Source organism: Motacilla alba, chromosome 3 (assembly GCF_015832195.1).
Source record: "Motacilla alba alba isolate MOTALB_02 chromosome 3, Motacilla_alba_V1.0_pri, whole genome shotgun sequence".
NCBI lineage: Eukaryota > Metazoa > Chordata > Aves > Passeriformes > Motacillidae > Motacilla > Motacilla alba.
The window spans coordinates 87,794,005-87,809,943 of record NC_052018.1 but is presented as its reverse complement, the minus strand read 5'-3'; the positions used below and the strand labels follow the sequence as shown (position 1 = coordinate 87,809,943).

Here is a 15,939-nt window from a genome sequence, read left to right as displayed (position 1 = left end):
GAAATTTCATAAAAACTGAGATTTTCGGATTTCCATTGCTACCACTTTTCTGGATTTCTTGGCAGTGATTTTTTTTTTTAATGGAAATGCAATCAGCCCTTGCTTCATGGTGCCTTCAGTATTTCTTTCAGGTCTGGCCACTAAGTCCAAGAGTCACATCCGCAGTAATCCATGAAAAAATTATTGTTCCTAACCCCCTTACTACATATAGATACATGCATTTAGCTACCTTTTTCAGAATTGTTTTGTAAGATCGGTGGATTTTTCTGTACTTTGCAGTCAGGAAATGCATTTGGCTTACAAAATTTTTTTTTGCTGGTTGATAAGTCCTAAGGCTGATTCGCTGTTTTCGTTAGCACTAGAACTCAGAATAGCTGATTGAGAACCAGGCTGATTCTGACATCAGCGTTAATGACGGAATTGTGCCGACTCTGAGCAGAATTGATTCTGATTCCCTGATATGCAGGGACATGTCTGCTTAACCAGGTGCAGGTGCAGATGTTCAAAAGCAGCTCCTGCAAATCTGTGGAAGCAGGTAACTGTGTAGATAGGGGAGCCCTGGGTAAGCTGCTGGAACTGTTTTGGAGGTTGCAGCCAGTACTGCATTTCACATCCCTGGCTGTGCCTCCTAGTCACGCTTGCACACAGCTAAAGATAGCCTGGATAAATACATACAGACTGTACTTCCATCTCTCCCACCAGTGTGCATACATCCTGAGTCAGATCAGGATGAGTCCCACTAGTGTTCATGATTTTTACAAATTATATTTAGTTTGCATGGTGATTTCCCTGCAGGAGTAAAGATTTTCCTGTGCTTTTGGAAAATATATGGCAAAGTTCATTTTGAATTGGTAAATTGTTCATTGGCCTTTGCATAATTATGATATCTTCATGAATGCAGCTGTACTGAAGCTAGAGACCAAAAGCAGCCCTTGTAGTAGATCAGAAAAAGGGAGAAAGATGGGCTTATGGATGGATGTGGTGCCCTTAGCTCCCTCCTTTTAACAATACACATGCCAGTCATGTTGCACCACTGCTCTTGCTCCTGGCAACTCGTCAATTCCATACTTTGCTCAGCACTTTGGTTTATGAGCTTTTACCTCCTGACACAAACTCCTCTGTGCCTACAGTAGGTGTGCACAAAAAATACTGTGTTTCAGCAGAAACCTGACAGTAATGTGAGGGAGGGTGGTTGGGTTTGGTTTTGGTTTTTTTTTTTTGCAGGAGGAGGCACCTGTAATTCCTTCCCAACTGCATGTGTGAAGGATAGTAACATATGGGTTAAAAAAATCATAATTCAAATATCTATACAGGTACTGATCAGATCTCTGTTTCTGCAGCAATAAGAACCAAAGGTGGCCTTTTAAGGCTCACAGTTCTTCTACCAATTTCCAGTTCTGCTTCAGGCTTCTTAAAGTATTAGAGTGCGTGCTTTAAACCCACAAAACTTACCTTTACCTAATTTTCACCATTCTAACCTAAGTTTCCACGGAAACAGGGTTGAAAAAGCCGCTGGTAGCCAGCAGGCAGCCAGCAGCTGAGAGTGAGAACTCTCCTTTGTCACTTTCCACTACTGGATGCCTGCTGCGTGCCAGTGTGCAAAGCTACCTAGGCTTCTAAAATCTGGATTACTTTCAATTTGAGGGGGAAAAATTAAATTAATCTACTCTTTTCTGTCTTTGGATTGTCACAGTAAATTCCAGGAGGGCAAATGGGCTAATGAGTCCTGATCTGTTCGGTTACATTGAGCCCCACACAATCAAAGCTTTGCCAACCAACTGGGCCTCTCCTTTCATGATTTCCGTGTTTTAAAAGCATTCTGTCTCAAATTTTATGTCTGTGGATATGTACATACATATTTTGGTACTTTAATTCTTTATGGCCCTGTGTCTATTTATCTACATAATTATGAGCCTTTTTTGCATACAGCATAGTCAATGTACAAAATTCCCTTTTTTCTTGTATACTTAGGGAACATTTCTGAATGAACACGTTATAAACTGATCCTCGGTTAAATATTAGGAGTAGGATGTGAATGGAGATGGCTTTTAACCAGAAGTAGATTATAGCTGTGGGAAGACTAAAGGGTCTATTTGGTCAAGACTCATACAAAACTGAGATAAGCATGCACAACCTGACAAGATCAGATTAGACCCTTCCCCCACAAATGCTTTTCCCATAAATATTTATCTACTTTCTATTATAAATAACCAGGAAATGAAAAAGGATAGATTCCTTTTTTTTTTAAATATCCTAGAAATATAAATGCATCTTCAAATGTTTGGGGTAATGATATTTAAAGTATGCAGTAAATTCCAATACTAGTTGCTATTTTTTAGATGGGAGTAAAGTACTGAAATTCCTTGTGGCAGCTACATAAATCGGCAGCATTTATAAACAAAGAACTTTGTACATATGTGAATTTTTGCCTACTACTGGGTATCTTAGAATTAAGTAGTTTTTCACCTATGAGAGAATAGGTGTTGACAGAGTCAGCACTGCTGTATTTTTCAGCTTGCCGGAGGCAACACTACTGGTATTGAAGTTAAGCTTGGCATTTTTTCACCCCATCTCTCCTCCCTCCAGCCCAAGTGAATGCTCACTTCATCAATGAGAAACACAACTGAATTGCCTGCCAGATGTAACAGAGATCCATGAAATCAAATCTATTCTGCAGATTTGTGCTTCATTCATATTGTCGATACTTTGACTTCACTTCCTCATGCAGTAATGTTAAGGGGTAAAAAATTGAAGCTGTGTATGTGCCACTAATTCAGAAATGCATATTTGTTGGTGATCCACTCATCAGAATCTGAGTGGATTGCCTTTCTGCTATAATTAAAATTAGCTCTTTAGCTTTGAGATTTATAACCTTAAAAATGTAAAGAATGAAATTTTTATATTCATCTTTGAAAATGACAAGTTTGCACTTTTTTAAACACTTCTGTGTCATATAAGAATAATATTAATACTTTAAAAATCTCAAGATGAAAAATGTAAGTCCTTTTTTCTTTTTTTTTTAATTCTTTTTTTTTCCTCTAGCATTTTACGATGGGATAATGAGACAGATGTCTCTCAACTGGAAGGACATTTTGACATTGTTATGTGTGCTGACTGGTAAGTACATAAAATCATAAAACTCATGTTAGAAAAATAGCTTTGCTGGAGTAATTGTACTGTGCTGCTTGCTGATGGCTAAGCAAAGTCAACAAATGAAGCACAAAGCCACCTTAACCTCAACAAATTAATATTCATCTCCATGTGACAGTTATAAGGTAGTCTTCTATCACACAGTAACTTCTACCACATTATTTCCCAAAGATTGATTTTGAGAAGCATTTCCATTTTCTGGAATTGCCTCTGTTTCATGCTTGACGTATCAGTAAATGGACGACTTAGGCAAATTGCAAATAATTATGGCTCAGTGAGGAACAGTCTGGAGAAAAGGGAGTTTATCAACACAAACAGCTCAATTAGCTTACTTCTTAGGAAAGATCTGACTATTGATATAAGGGGATATATTTTTTGCTCCCTGGAAAATCTTTCCAAGGAAAAAGAGATTTTCAAACCCTTTTTTCCACCCCCACCACATTCTGTTCCTTAAATCTATTTGACATCAATATCTGGAGGTATAGCCTTTGTATTATTTGCACTGGCACATGTTAATTATAAGATAATTTATAGTAAGAAAAATAAGAGTACAGCACTTAATTTATGAAAAAGTAGATAGATGTAACAATATGGTATCTTGCTTAATAATTTATGCAAATAGATTTGATTATTGACACAACCCTTTTCTGATACTGCATTTGTGGGATTGTGCTGTGCTGTATTTGCTGCATGCTAGCTTTAAAAATGGTACATTACTAATTATTTGTGTTATATAAATGTAGACAGTGTGAAAAAAAATAAAGCTGTGCAAATTTTATTTAGGAGAATAGACGTTTTTAAACCAATCTGTCTTTCCTTCATGGATATTTGCTCTTGACCCATTAAATATCAAAAAAAAAAAAAAAAAAAAAAAAAGCTGTCTATGTTTTGTGGCTTGTAACTATTGTGAGAGATGGAATTCTGAAAGCAGAGACTTCCTAGAACTGGTCAGTTCAGCAAATTTTTGTACCTTACCTAGAAATAGTTAAAGGAAAAGGCAAGGGAAGTATGAAGCTGTCTATTGTTTTTCTAAACAATGTTCTTTTTAAATGTCTTCTTCTAGTCCTCTAAAGCTTTTGTTTTTCTTTCACATTATGCTATTTAAGCAAACTCTTCTTATTTCACAAAGTTATTGGTTTTGTATAGCTCTGGAGAAAATGTGTTTAGTGATATTTTGCCTTTTTCTAACACCTATTTATATTCAGAATGCAACAGTGCTTTGTTTCTCTTAGCATTTAATTTCAGAAAAGTTCTTTGTTCCCAAAAAGGACAGAGAAGGGTTTCTAACTAATCGCTGATAATGTGCCTCAGAAATGCATCATCTGATTAAAATAAGGAGCTAAACAACACCATATGATTTCAGCAAGTAATTTAGTAAATGCCTTCCTCACCAAATATTAGAATGGATACTCCAGGTTTCATTGCACAGATGAAGTTAATGCTGGACAGGATTAGATCAGATTAAGTATGAAAGTCAGATCAGAGTGCTGGCGGACATGAGCAGGAGGGCAGCAGTCTTCTCGGAGGCTTAGACAAGGCTCACATATGGATGTTCTCCAGATTATGTGGGTGAAGCAAGGTCTTGCCAAGAGATTTAGAGTTAAATTTGTTCTTCACACAAATATCAAAACAACCTGGCTGTGCTGTCTCTTGTACTCTTGATACTCACACCATGTCATCCTATTTGTGCTGGGAGTACAGCAGAGTGGAGCACGACTTAAGTTGTTTTTTTCAGTAATATTCTGGCCTAATACCCCTCCCAGTCTGTTTGGAAATAGTGTAGTTTCTTTAGGAAACAAAGAATCAGACATGACAGGTAAAATACATAATGCATTTGCAATCCCTGCATTTTGTACATTTATTTTGCAGCACTTAAGATGCAGGTAGGTGTATAAATATTTATAGATTTCTAAAAAATAAATAGAAATGTGCAGGTTAGTTTGAGGAATGTGGGTTTATTCTCAAATTATTTCTGTTTCCTTATTTTAAGTGCTCATAGATATATGTATACCTTAATAAACATGAAAATCCCTTTATTGTTTGTTTCTTTTAGAAATAATTCTTTTAGTTAAGGACACTAGGTTTTCTGATACATGAAAAGGCTGAGGAAAGAAATGTTCCATGCTTTATCAAACTCAAATCTTCTTTTCATTTTCATGTATTTCTCTTCAATGATATAAAATCGGTTTTGAGAACTGTTGGCAGGATTTTTGCTCTCTGAATTTTTTGGGCTGCCACTGAAAAGGAAAAAAAAATCGCTTTTCTTCTAGTTTCTCAGCTGAGACCTGAAGTATGCAGTGATAAAAAACAGATAGAATAGATTGCATTTAGTTTAACACCATCATATAGCTCATTGTCAGTCAATAAAATCCGAGATTAGAACAGAGAACTAGAAAGAAAAATATCTGAGTTCAAATATTAGGTACATGGATAAATTTTTATTGAAGTATTTCCAGCAAGGGTGATATTGTCTGATTCTCTGAATAGCTAACCAGTGGTACTGCTTGATCCCATTTACATGAAAACAAGCTCTATTCATAAACATATTCCAAATCCACATGGAGATTCAAGTAAAAATGTACATGATTACAGCAAGCAGCGATATGTTTATAGTCATATATTTACAGTCAGACTTTCATAAACCTTGTGTGCAGGAGTGGAAAATAAGTTATTTCCCAGAACAAACAGTCTATTAGTTAACAGCTAAATTTAGTAGCTCAACTAGATTATAAAATATGTAAGAGGGAAACTATGAAAGCTAGTCATTATTTAACCATTCAGGATGTTGACAATAAAATAGTTTCATGGTTCAGCAGTTCCAAAATATTTTTTTAAATGTCAACTATTAGATAAAAATAAATTTTAAAAATCAATATGAGACTACACCTGGAAAAAGGATACAGTAAAAAATACTAAAATAATGGAACCTTTAAAACATATTCACCCATCTCATATTTTTCAGGAGGAATTTTAAGGCCAAATTAGGGCTCTCAGAATTTTTGATTTTCATTTGACCTACACCTGTGGATATAAAGCCAGGTGCTGGAACGATGAGTTTGAATAGACAAGGAGAAATCACAGGTGCCTGGATGGACAGGCCAAACCCAAGACTCTCCCAAAGTTCTTGAGGGCCTCAGATTTCTCATTATTTAGACAGTGTACATACTCTTCTTTACTGAGGACAAAAGTTCTGAGATTTTAATCCAAAGAGAGAGTAAAGGCCAGTAGGACTGAGACAATAAAAAAAACTTTTTCTTTCGCATTATTGTGAAGCAAGTTTTCACAAATAATTTGACGTAGAGGCAATATAAGTTTTAGAACCCCATATTGTTTTGGAAATGTGTAATATCCTACTTTATTTACTTAGAGTGTTTCTATTCTTAAAGTCTGGCACATGCATAAGTATTCACATAACAGAGGCCAGGGGGAGCTATCCCACATTACTTTTCTCTGCTGAGATTTTTGCTGAAGTCACGGGGAGTTGTGGCTTTGCCAAGAATGTAGACCTGAACCTAAAGTATTCTTTAAATACCTTAAAATATGTCAATTTTGTCTCCATTAGTTTATTTCACTTATTATGAGGAGATCTTTTTGCAGGAATGCAGTAAGACCTCTGTCTGTCCATTTTAGGCCTGATTTCTGGCACACATTTTCAAGTGCATTGGAACCTGATGACGCAGAAGTAAGAGTCTTTTTAGGTTACGTCACCCATGTAGTTGAAAGTGAACAAAAAAATAAATGGCTTTATACATTAGACACTACATATGAATGTAATAATATCTGAAGTACACCTGTAAACTCAACTCTTTTACCAATGGCAGAGCATGCAAAAAACCAAGACGTTTGCATCATAGCCTATAAAATATATGTCCCTTGTTTTGCGAGGCAGAAGATAAAAGGATATTAGCATGAAGCAAACTAAGAATCTACTCGGTTTTTTAAATTTCTTTCCTTATGGCTTACTGTTACTTCTCTGTAGTTTTGGTATAACCTTTCATTTTGGCTTTAATTGCAATGTAAAATTTTAATTAAAGAGTAAGAGAGTAGAGAGGCGACAATGTCACCTGCCTGTTCATCCAGATTTCACAGGTTAAGAGCATTGCCTAAACAACAGCCAAATCATCAGCTGTGTTCTCACCTTTCTATTGCTGTAATTTGAAACTTCCTTGCTGACCCAAGAAAACCTTGCTATTCCTGTCCTGAGCTACAAAAACATGAAATATTACCACTAAAGTATATGCAAGCTTAAGCCAAATTTGAATTGAGGTGTGAGAACTGTGTGTGAGTGGTTTAGAACAATGTATTATTTAATTTTACTGAGCTGTTCATAGAATCACAGAATTGTTTAGGTTGGAAGGGACCTCTGGAGATCATCAAGTCTAACCTGCCTGCCAGGGCAGGACCACCTAGAGCACATGACACATGTTGTGAACTCACATGTTGTGAGCTTTGAAGGATGCTCTCAGGGACATTTTCAGTATGCTGTGGTAATACTTAGTCATACAATTCTACTGGTAAGAAAAACTGCGTGACTAAATCCCCTTGCGTGGGCCAAATCCTATGCTGTTTCTGTCTGCAGCACCGATTATCTAATGACTTCTTTGGGATTTTCTTCATTTAAGGCGTCCCCTGACTCAGAGGGAGGATAGAAATGTTCCCTGGAGTCATTGCATTGCAGTAGCTTTGCTTCCAGTCTTCTCTGCTCCTTCTGGTCAGAGTACGTGGCTCACAGAGCAACAGTTGGGAAACCACAGTTGGAAACAGTTGAGAAACTATTTTCAATTGGAGCAAGTAATGTTCCCAGGGACAGGTCTCTTGGAGGGCAGGACAACTTGGGCCAAGTGTCTCAGGTTATCTGGCTTTCCTAAGCTAAGATGGATAAGAGTGTACCTTCTGTGCCACCAAAATATTAATTGGGGTTGGACAGAAAAAAAAATTTAAGTTCTGAGACACTCAGCTTTTGGTAAACAAAGGCCTGTAGTTCTCACTGTAAAGGAACAAGATTAGTAGCAGGAATTGTGCTCCTATCTCATTAAAAAAAAAAAAAAAAAGAATGGTATTCAGGTCCATGAAAAGGGGATTTTAACACTGCTGAGCTGCCCCAAGATTGTGTTTCCACTACACTGCAATAATAAAAATATTATAAATGCACTTTTCATTCAGAATGGGCTTCTGTTTGCATAGGATCCCAGGAAGTCTTAAATGTGTGCATGCTTGTGATGTTTCATGTTGAAAAAAATTAATTACTCTTCACTGTTCTTTTGGGGAAGGAATCATGTATTCCCCTTCTTCTGCAGGTGGTTAAGTTCCCAGTGAAGTAGTGTCTTACAACATCTATCTGTATAGGGATCAACATGAGGTGAATGTCATTAAAACACCCAAGAGACATCAGAGATAAGAGATGCTTTTTCAGCTAATTAAATTTAAGCACCCGTGTTTTCAGTAAAGTTCTTCCGGGAAGATAAATCAAGGCTGAGGGGTTGTCATCATATCAATTGCTCGAGTTTATATTTTCTTGCAAGCCAGGCTATCAGGAAAATTGTTAGCTAGTAGTTCATATTCTTGAGGAGAAATTCAGAAGATCATATTTCTGTATTAGATGTTCTTCAACATTTATAGGTATGTTGAATGTTCTTCAACATATATAGATATCCATTCTACCATATTTTCTCAACACTGTGAGGTTCTGCCAGTTTTTATTAAAGAAGTGTGGTCACTTGCAAGTTTTCTTTTGTTTGGTTTTGTTGTTTGTTCCAGAGTAGCAAAGATTCACAGTTCTTGCATGGCTGCTCGACTCTGTGGCATATGATACAGTATTCTCCTTGGTAGCTGTGGAGTGTCCTTACCTAAACATTCACACATCTTCTGTTCTTGGTGAAAGGCCTGTGGTTAGCAGACTGCTTTTTTCACTTCAGTGTTTCCATCTATATTTCCATCTTTATGTTCTCCTAGAATTTCAAAACTGGAAAAAAAAAATTACCCACATCTCTTTAGAAAAGAAGTTTGAGAATAAAAGGAAGGGGAATATATTAAAAAACCCATAGAGAATGGACAAAATGCCATGTAGTATGAAACTTGAACTTGACACAAGCTGGAAAGCAGTTTTATTACAGAGAAAATGTGGGGGGAAGCAAAAAAAAAGAAGAAAAAAAAAATCACATTATCTGTGGCCTGCTTGATAGAGTTTCTTATCTGAATCACCAATATAAATGCAGCCCACGGTAGTAAGGACTGAAAGGCATCAGTTGCTATCAGATGGTTGTTCACTAACCATTGTAAATGCACTCATCCACAGTAACTACATGTCCACAAATATCTAGTCAAGAGTGATTGGCACCCTGGCTGCCACTATTAGTATATACATTAAGGTACTGAGGGGCATGGAGAATGAATTATCCCCTCAAATCATGAGGTAATCACACCAAAATAAGGCTGAGCGTGTTGGCAACATTGCATGGGAAAATTGACTCTGCTGCTATCCTTGCGGGACCCATGCTGGAGATGAAGGGTTGCACTCTTGAGAGATGACAACTCTGCACAATCTGGGCCATTGTATTTCAACAACGTTGGAGAGAGGGAGGAGGTAGGGTCTTGTTAAATCTTTGTAAGGATAGCTAGAGATAGACATAGAAATATACTAAATATGAATAATAGGTAAGAATTAATGCCAAATCTGTGAAGGTAGAAGGGAAAAAAATACCCTTAATAGTAACACCTGAAATACGATAGAAAACTCAAGAACTCCATCCCCCTTGTATATGCATGTAAAATGCTAACTTTTTATGTTGATCCTCATTTCTGATACGGTATTAATTCAATAGCTAGCATGTGTGGTTGGTGAATTTCAGCCATGTAAAGACTTATGTCATGCTGATAATTTAGGTTTCGTTTAGATTGTATTTCATTTTATGTCTTTTTAAATGCTAAAAGTACCTGAACTGCATAGAAATGTAGACCACAGTTTCTCTTTTACAGCATTGTGTAAACATATGTAATTAGCCTTGTACTTATCTGCATTAGTATCATTAGAATTGAAAACCCATTTTAATCTGGATTCTGTTCTCTTCTCAATGTCAGCCTGTTTCTGGACCGGTACAGAGCTAGCCTTGTTGATGCAATAAAGAGATTACTCCAGCCCAGTGTAAGTATGTTTCTATTTTCTCCTGAACACTGGCTTCAGAATAATTAGTCTGTGCACAATGATTGAGAGAGTAATGGAATGGCAGGATTAATGTCATGTAATACTTTAATACTTATTATGTCCAACTTCAATTGAGTCTTCTAATCTATCAGATTCTTTCCTAATCATAAACTAGGAAACTTCTTATACTTGGCCTTCTGATAAGGAACACAGTGGGTAGTAAAATAAATGAAACCGCTTCAAAGATAGCGTCAGATTATTTTTATCAAAGCGTTTCTCAAGTATTTTCCTTTGATAATAATGTCTTCATATTAAAGTAAAATACGATATTGAAAGTTTTTATGTTGGCTTCTGTCATTTTTAATCCCTTCAATTGTAACCTTTGTCATTGTGTATTTATTTGTTATGAAAGAATATTTTTTCCTTTTCATTTATGGTTATATAAAATGAGCAAATCGCTTGTATGTACTGTGGCTTAAAACATTTTTCCATTAAGTAAGCACTGTATTTGCATGTTTTATACCTTAGAAAATAATGAAATTATGTTCTTCATAAAATGATTACCTGTTCTACATGAGTGTCACTCAAGAGATATTTTGTCAATTTAAATCTACTGGGCTGTCTAAATCAGAGAGACTTGCAGGCAAGAAAAACTCTGTTACATGCATATATAAAATATATATATCTTCTCAAATATTTAAAAAAGGGAAGATATCAAAAGAAGAAAAGGAGAAAACATTAAGTAATTGCTCTAAGTGGGATTTTGAAACAGAAATTTTATAATTCATGTTTAACATCCAAATCTTCCAGTAAGGTAAACTTTCAATTTGAAAACAAAACATTTCATGCTAGCAGTGAATTTCCAAACTTTATTTAAAATTTGTAGTACTTCTGTACTTTTTGTACAAGAGATTTGCTATGTAAAAGGAATGGAAGACCCAAATGTGCAAAGGCTTAAGAACCCGAGTCATTTTAGTTGTGTAAGTAATCTCATTCTTTGCTTAGAGTGATCAGATTTCTATTTTTGGTTCTATCATAGACTTTCCTGAGTGACCTAAGGCAAGTTACTTAAGACTGAATTATTTTAATGAGCTGTGGGGCAAGGCTGCCAGGAAGACAGGAAAAATGTAGCCACCCTGAGGAAAAGGTTACTCAGATATATCTGTCAGTGGCAGTAAGAAGAGATTAAGCAGCTCTTGCTCAGAGTGGTGCATTCTGACTTTCATGAAGTACCAACTGTTGTCAAGCTGCAATAATTTTTGGGATCACAGGTCATCCGGAGCACAAAGCAGATCCCAGTTTAAAAAAATACAAAAACACTTTTTTCAGCCCAGATCAATGTCAGCAACTGGTTCTTCAGGTATTCCCATGTGCTGCTCTACTGGCTCCATGAAAGGACACTGGGGAAAAAGAGCAAGAGTGGGAGAAAGAAGAGAAGTGTGTAAGGGGTGCCCTGGTAACTTATTTAAGCCAAACCTGGCCTGACACTTTAACTCCAATCAGCTAATTCAAATTCAGAACATGCCTTTGTATTTCAGAGCATATGAGCTACACTCGTTTGTGAATGTAGATGGAGTAAAGGGAGATGGCTTTTTGTTGCCTGTCTTGTTTGCTTCTGCACATTGTGATCTATAGCATAGTCAGTATTAATAACTTAGCACTTGCTGTGCATTTTAGGCACAGCAAATGGTTCCTACTTCTTATCAGCAAAGCTAGCTTAAGAAATTCATGCTCCATTCAGGAATTTCTGTTGCAGAGTTTTGGACCCCTATCCAAACTGTACTTCTTAACTAAATTCAGTTGCCTAATCCACTGTATGAATGGCTATATGGATGGATATCCAGTTATGGCATGGCCTTGCAAATTATTGTAATTTATAACTAAGAGGACAGCAGACTATTGTATAGGATAGGAGCTGGGAGCACAGATACCTGAAATGAGCTCTCTTGTCCAAACAGGACGTGTTCAGCAGAGATGCCTTCAAGCGTATACCTTCGTGGTTTGAAAGACACAAATAAAAATGTATGCTCATTCGAGATCCCAAAAGATGCAGTCACAAGTATGAAATAGTTACCAATTTCACTGCTCTTGTTAACCTGTATAAATCTAAGGATAATGTCAGAAGGCACTTTACTAAATGTCACTATACTAAGGCTTTTAAAGGAGAAATAAATCAATAGTGAACTTATTTTCCAATTGCAATAATTAAGAATAGTTTATGGTCATTAGTTTATGCCCAGGCTTAGGCATAAAGTTCTTTTATTAACTTCACTCTTCTACAATAATTATTTTGTCTCAAATTTAGAACTTTCCTTTTTGGAAATACTTTGACAAATTGGTAAAATTGACATACCTAAATGCAAGTCATTTTTCAAATATAACTAGGATACATCTAGTATAGAAGAGTCCAGGGAAAATAATAGCCAACACTAGCAACAGAAAAAGTAGAATAAATAGAGAATAACAGATATCCTTGCAAAGCTCTCTTGAAGGAGAGATTCGGAACACATAGTCTATTCCTACTGGTAATTAAAAATTTATCTGTGGTATTTCCTTTTTCAATAAGGATGATATTTCTGGCTATTAGAATCCATATGGTACAAAATTATGTGTTTTGATTAGCTTTTTGTTTGCCTTGAAACAGGATCATTTCAATCATCTGGTTCCTGGTACTGTCCCCATGGACAGTTGTGTTGGCACAGGAAGAAGTTCACAGAGAGAAATGAGCAGCTCGCAGATTTACTGAGGGCTGAAATTTCTGTCTGAGTTTGTCACAGAGGCAAATGTCACCTTTAATCCCATTCAAAGGGTTAGGCACAGAAATATAGCATTGAACAAATTTATCTTGAATGGCTGTATTTTATTTCTCTCAACCTATTTGACTTGATTTCCAACATTTAAGGGGTTTTTATATCATTAAAATTTATTTTTCATTTCCATCTCAGAATAAGCTTTTTTTTTTCATATTTCCCTAATTAATAACAATTTTTTTATCAAGGCTTTGATTCTTCTGTGGCCTATCCATTCAAAATCCCAATGAAGTCAATGGGATGCTGTTGAGCTGAGATTAGTACCAGCAAGCAAGACCACATTTAGTAGTAATTGATGAGTAAAGTCATATCCAAAATATGAATGACTGTCCCATTGTCTCACTGTAGCATTTTAGTGACACTTCAAACTATCAGAACTGGCATTTTCCTCTGTGTTTTTTTTTTTCTTTTCACAAGTTTACTGGAAGTGTTTTTCCATCTGAGGAAAGGCCATTTTGTATTTTAAACATCATCCTTTAAATATCATCCTAGGAGACACTTTTGAATTAGAATTAAACTTGGAATACTCCATCAAGAGTAGAATCAGGAGACTGATTCTGTATTATATCCTGTATTTATGAGGACATTGATTGCTGTATTTCTCTTTCAAATTTAATTGAAAGTACTCTTCAGAGAGTATGAGAAAGAATGGCTGCATGGACTGCTGACTTCAGAGGGGGCAAAGACATGCTGTTGTGTGAGCACCTCATCAGAACTTCTGTATCAGTGGCCAGTGTAGGGTCTGTAGCCTCCAGCAGTCTCTGTTCACGAGGTTTAGTCACATCTGAAGCTCCCATGTGGATCTTATAGTCAGTAAGCCCTGGGTAAGGGACATTTTTCCCATTACAGCAATTTCAGAAAATGAGGGTCTCCAGAGGAGTCTTGGCCTTCATATGCCAGGAAGGGTTTCTGCAGAACGACATTCTGGGGAGCGTGAGATGGCAGTGGGAGGAGCAGGATCCTCAGCTGAAGGTTCCCTTTGCTGCCCACTTCTGTCTGATGACATTAAAGCATGCCAAGGATGTGAGGGAACCAATTGTGAATTTCCTGTGTTTAATGTTTTTCATCCTGAGCTGAGCCTATATTCAGACCTAGCATTTACATAAGGAATTCCAGTGCCTTCGGTGGGAGTTACACCCCTTTGCACCTCTTATTTTGCCACAGAATTAAAGCTACAGCTACACAAATGAACTGAAGTTTAGTTGGTTTGGATATTGCCCTAAGACTCCTTTGTGCTTTAATTTCCCACGAGAAAGATGAGGGCAACAGCATTCCCTATCTCACTGAGCTGTTGTGAGAATAAATATGGTGTTGTGGTGTTAATGGTTGGAATCTTTTAAGTACACATTAGCACCATAGGTACTGACATAACATTTTCATTGCTGCCTCACTGTGCATTGTCTCGGCATATGTACGTGTGCATATGTGAGACACAGATTTGTTCCCTGTTCTCCTCACTAAGTGTCTGTGTCAGCATTGTAACTTTCCAGCATTCCTACTGAAATTCTCTGTACTGATCACTCTTTTCCTGTGGCTTGCAGATTGTGTTTTCTCAAGCTAAATGTACTCCCACAGCATCTAATCCTTTCACAAGTTTTTCAGATCCCCAAAAATGTTTTTTGTCTCTTTGCTTGATTACGGCACCTCACAAATTAATCTTAGATTTCATTAACATAGAAGTTAAATACAGGAACTTACAGTAAACTTCGTGGCTCCCCTCAGTGTGATATGCTGTTGGCTGATATTAACCTTTGTTTACAGCTCTTCAACCACTTTTCATTCCATGTGACAGAACACAGTATTCAGCCAATTAGAATTAATTCTGCAAATAAGACTTCAAGAGATGCTCTGTCAAGTAGGTTAGGTTTTGGGCAAGTACTTTGCACAGAGTGTCTAAAATCTATCAGCTCAAGGTACAGTCATTTTTGTTTTCTTAAATACAGAAGGATGAACAAAAAATTAGGTAATGGACCATAATGTATTGCCTGGGCATCATAAATGGCCTGATCATTTTGCAAGAACCGGAACGAGTATTCAGGAACATTAATTCTTGATTTAAATGCAATTCACCAATTTAAGGTCAAATTTAGTTGCACTGCTCAGGTAGTTTAAAATATCTTTGAAAAATGAATGATTTGGGCTGATTTGCCTCCCATTTTGCCTTGTTTTATACTGTTGTAATTCCACTGACAGCAAATGGGAGGTACTCTTCTATGTGGGAGGGAGAAAAAAGAAAATCATTATTTACAGTCTTTGCATGGTCATGAGCTAACAAATGGATTTTTCATTGAGTGTATGTTCTGTATGCTTTTTCTGTGTTTTATTTTGATAATCCACAGACACCATTATTATATGAAAAGAAGCAGATGTATTGCAGTTGGCAGTTTTCTAAAGAAAATATTTATTTATTGCTTTCTAGATTGCATTTGTTTAATCACAGAAATCTTGCATATTTTGAACAATTTTTTGTGTTACCATATTTGAGTATTTTAACAAGAGAACAATTGACTTTTCCAGCTTGAGCATATTAAAAGCTTAGTCAGGTGTACGCTATATCTGGTTCCCTTCCAGTTTTAAAAATGTATAAATTCTCTTTTTAATGTTCCAGGGAAAAGCAATGGTATTTGCTCCACTCCGAGGGAATACTTTAAACCAGTTTTGCAATCTAGCTGAAAAAGCTGGTTTCTCTATCCAAAGACATGAAAATTATGATGAACACATTTCGAACTTCCACTCCAAGGTTAGTTTTCTGCTTGTGTTAGATAACACTTTAATCCGCATTGCATTTTGAAGAGATCATGGTCCTTTTGGCAGGTAACCTAAATGTTTGATTAAAGT

At 36.4% G+C, this 15,939-nt stretch overlaps 1 protein-coding gene across 2 annotated transcripts in view; it reads left to right on the top strand.

Annotated features, from left to right (window-relative positions):
* Window positions 1-15,939, top strand: part of CAMKMT (calmodulin-lysine N-methyltransferase) — a 248,399-nt gene that overhangs the window by 190,440 nt on the left and 42,020 nt on the right. For both annotated transcript variants that reach the window (XR_005256237.1, XM_038131277.1), the window contains exons 8-10: window positions 3,043-3,117; window positions 10,228-10,291; window positions 15,710-15,841. Coding sequence is in view for 1 of the 2 variants with exons in the window: in XM_038131277.1 (XP_037987205.1) it covers window positions 3,043-3,117; window positions 10,228-10,291; window positions 15,710-15,841 (271 nt within the window). In the remaining variant the exon portion in view is untranslated. The remainder of the gene's footprint in view (window positions 1-3,042; window positions 3,118-10,227; window positions 10,292-15,709; window positions 15,842-15,939) is intronic.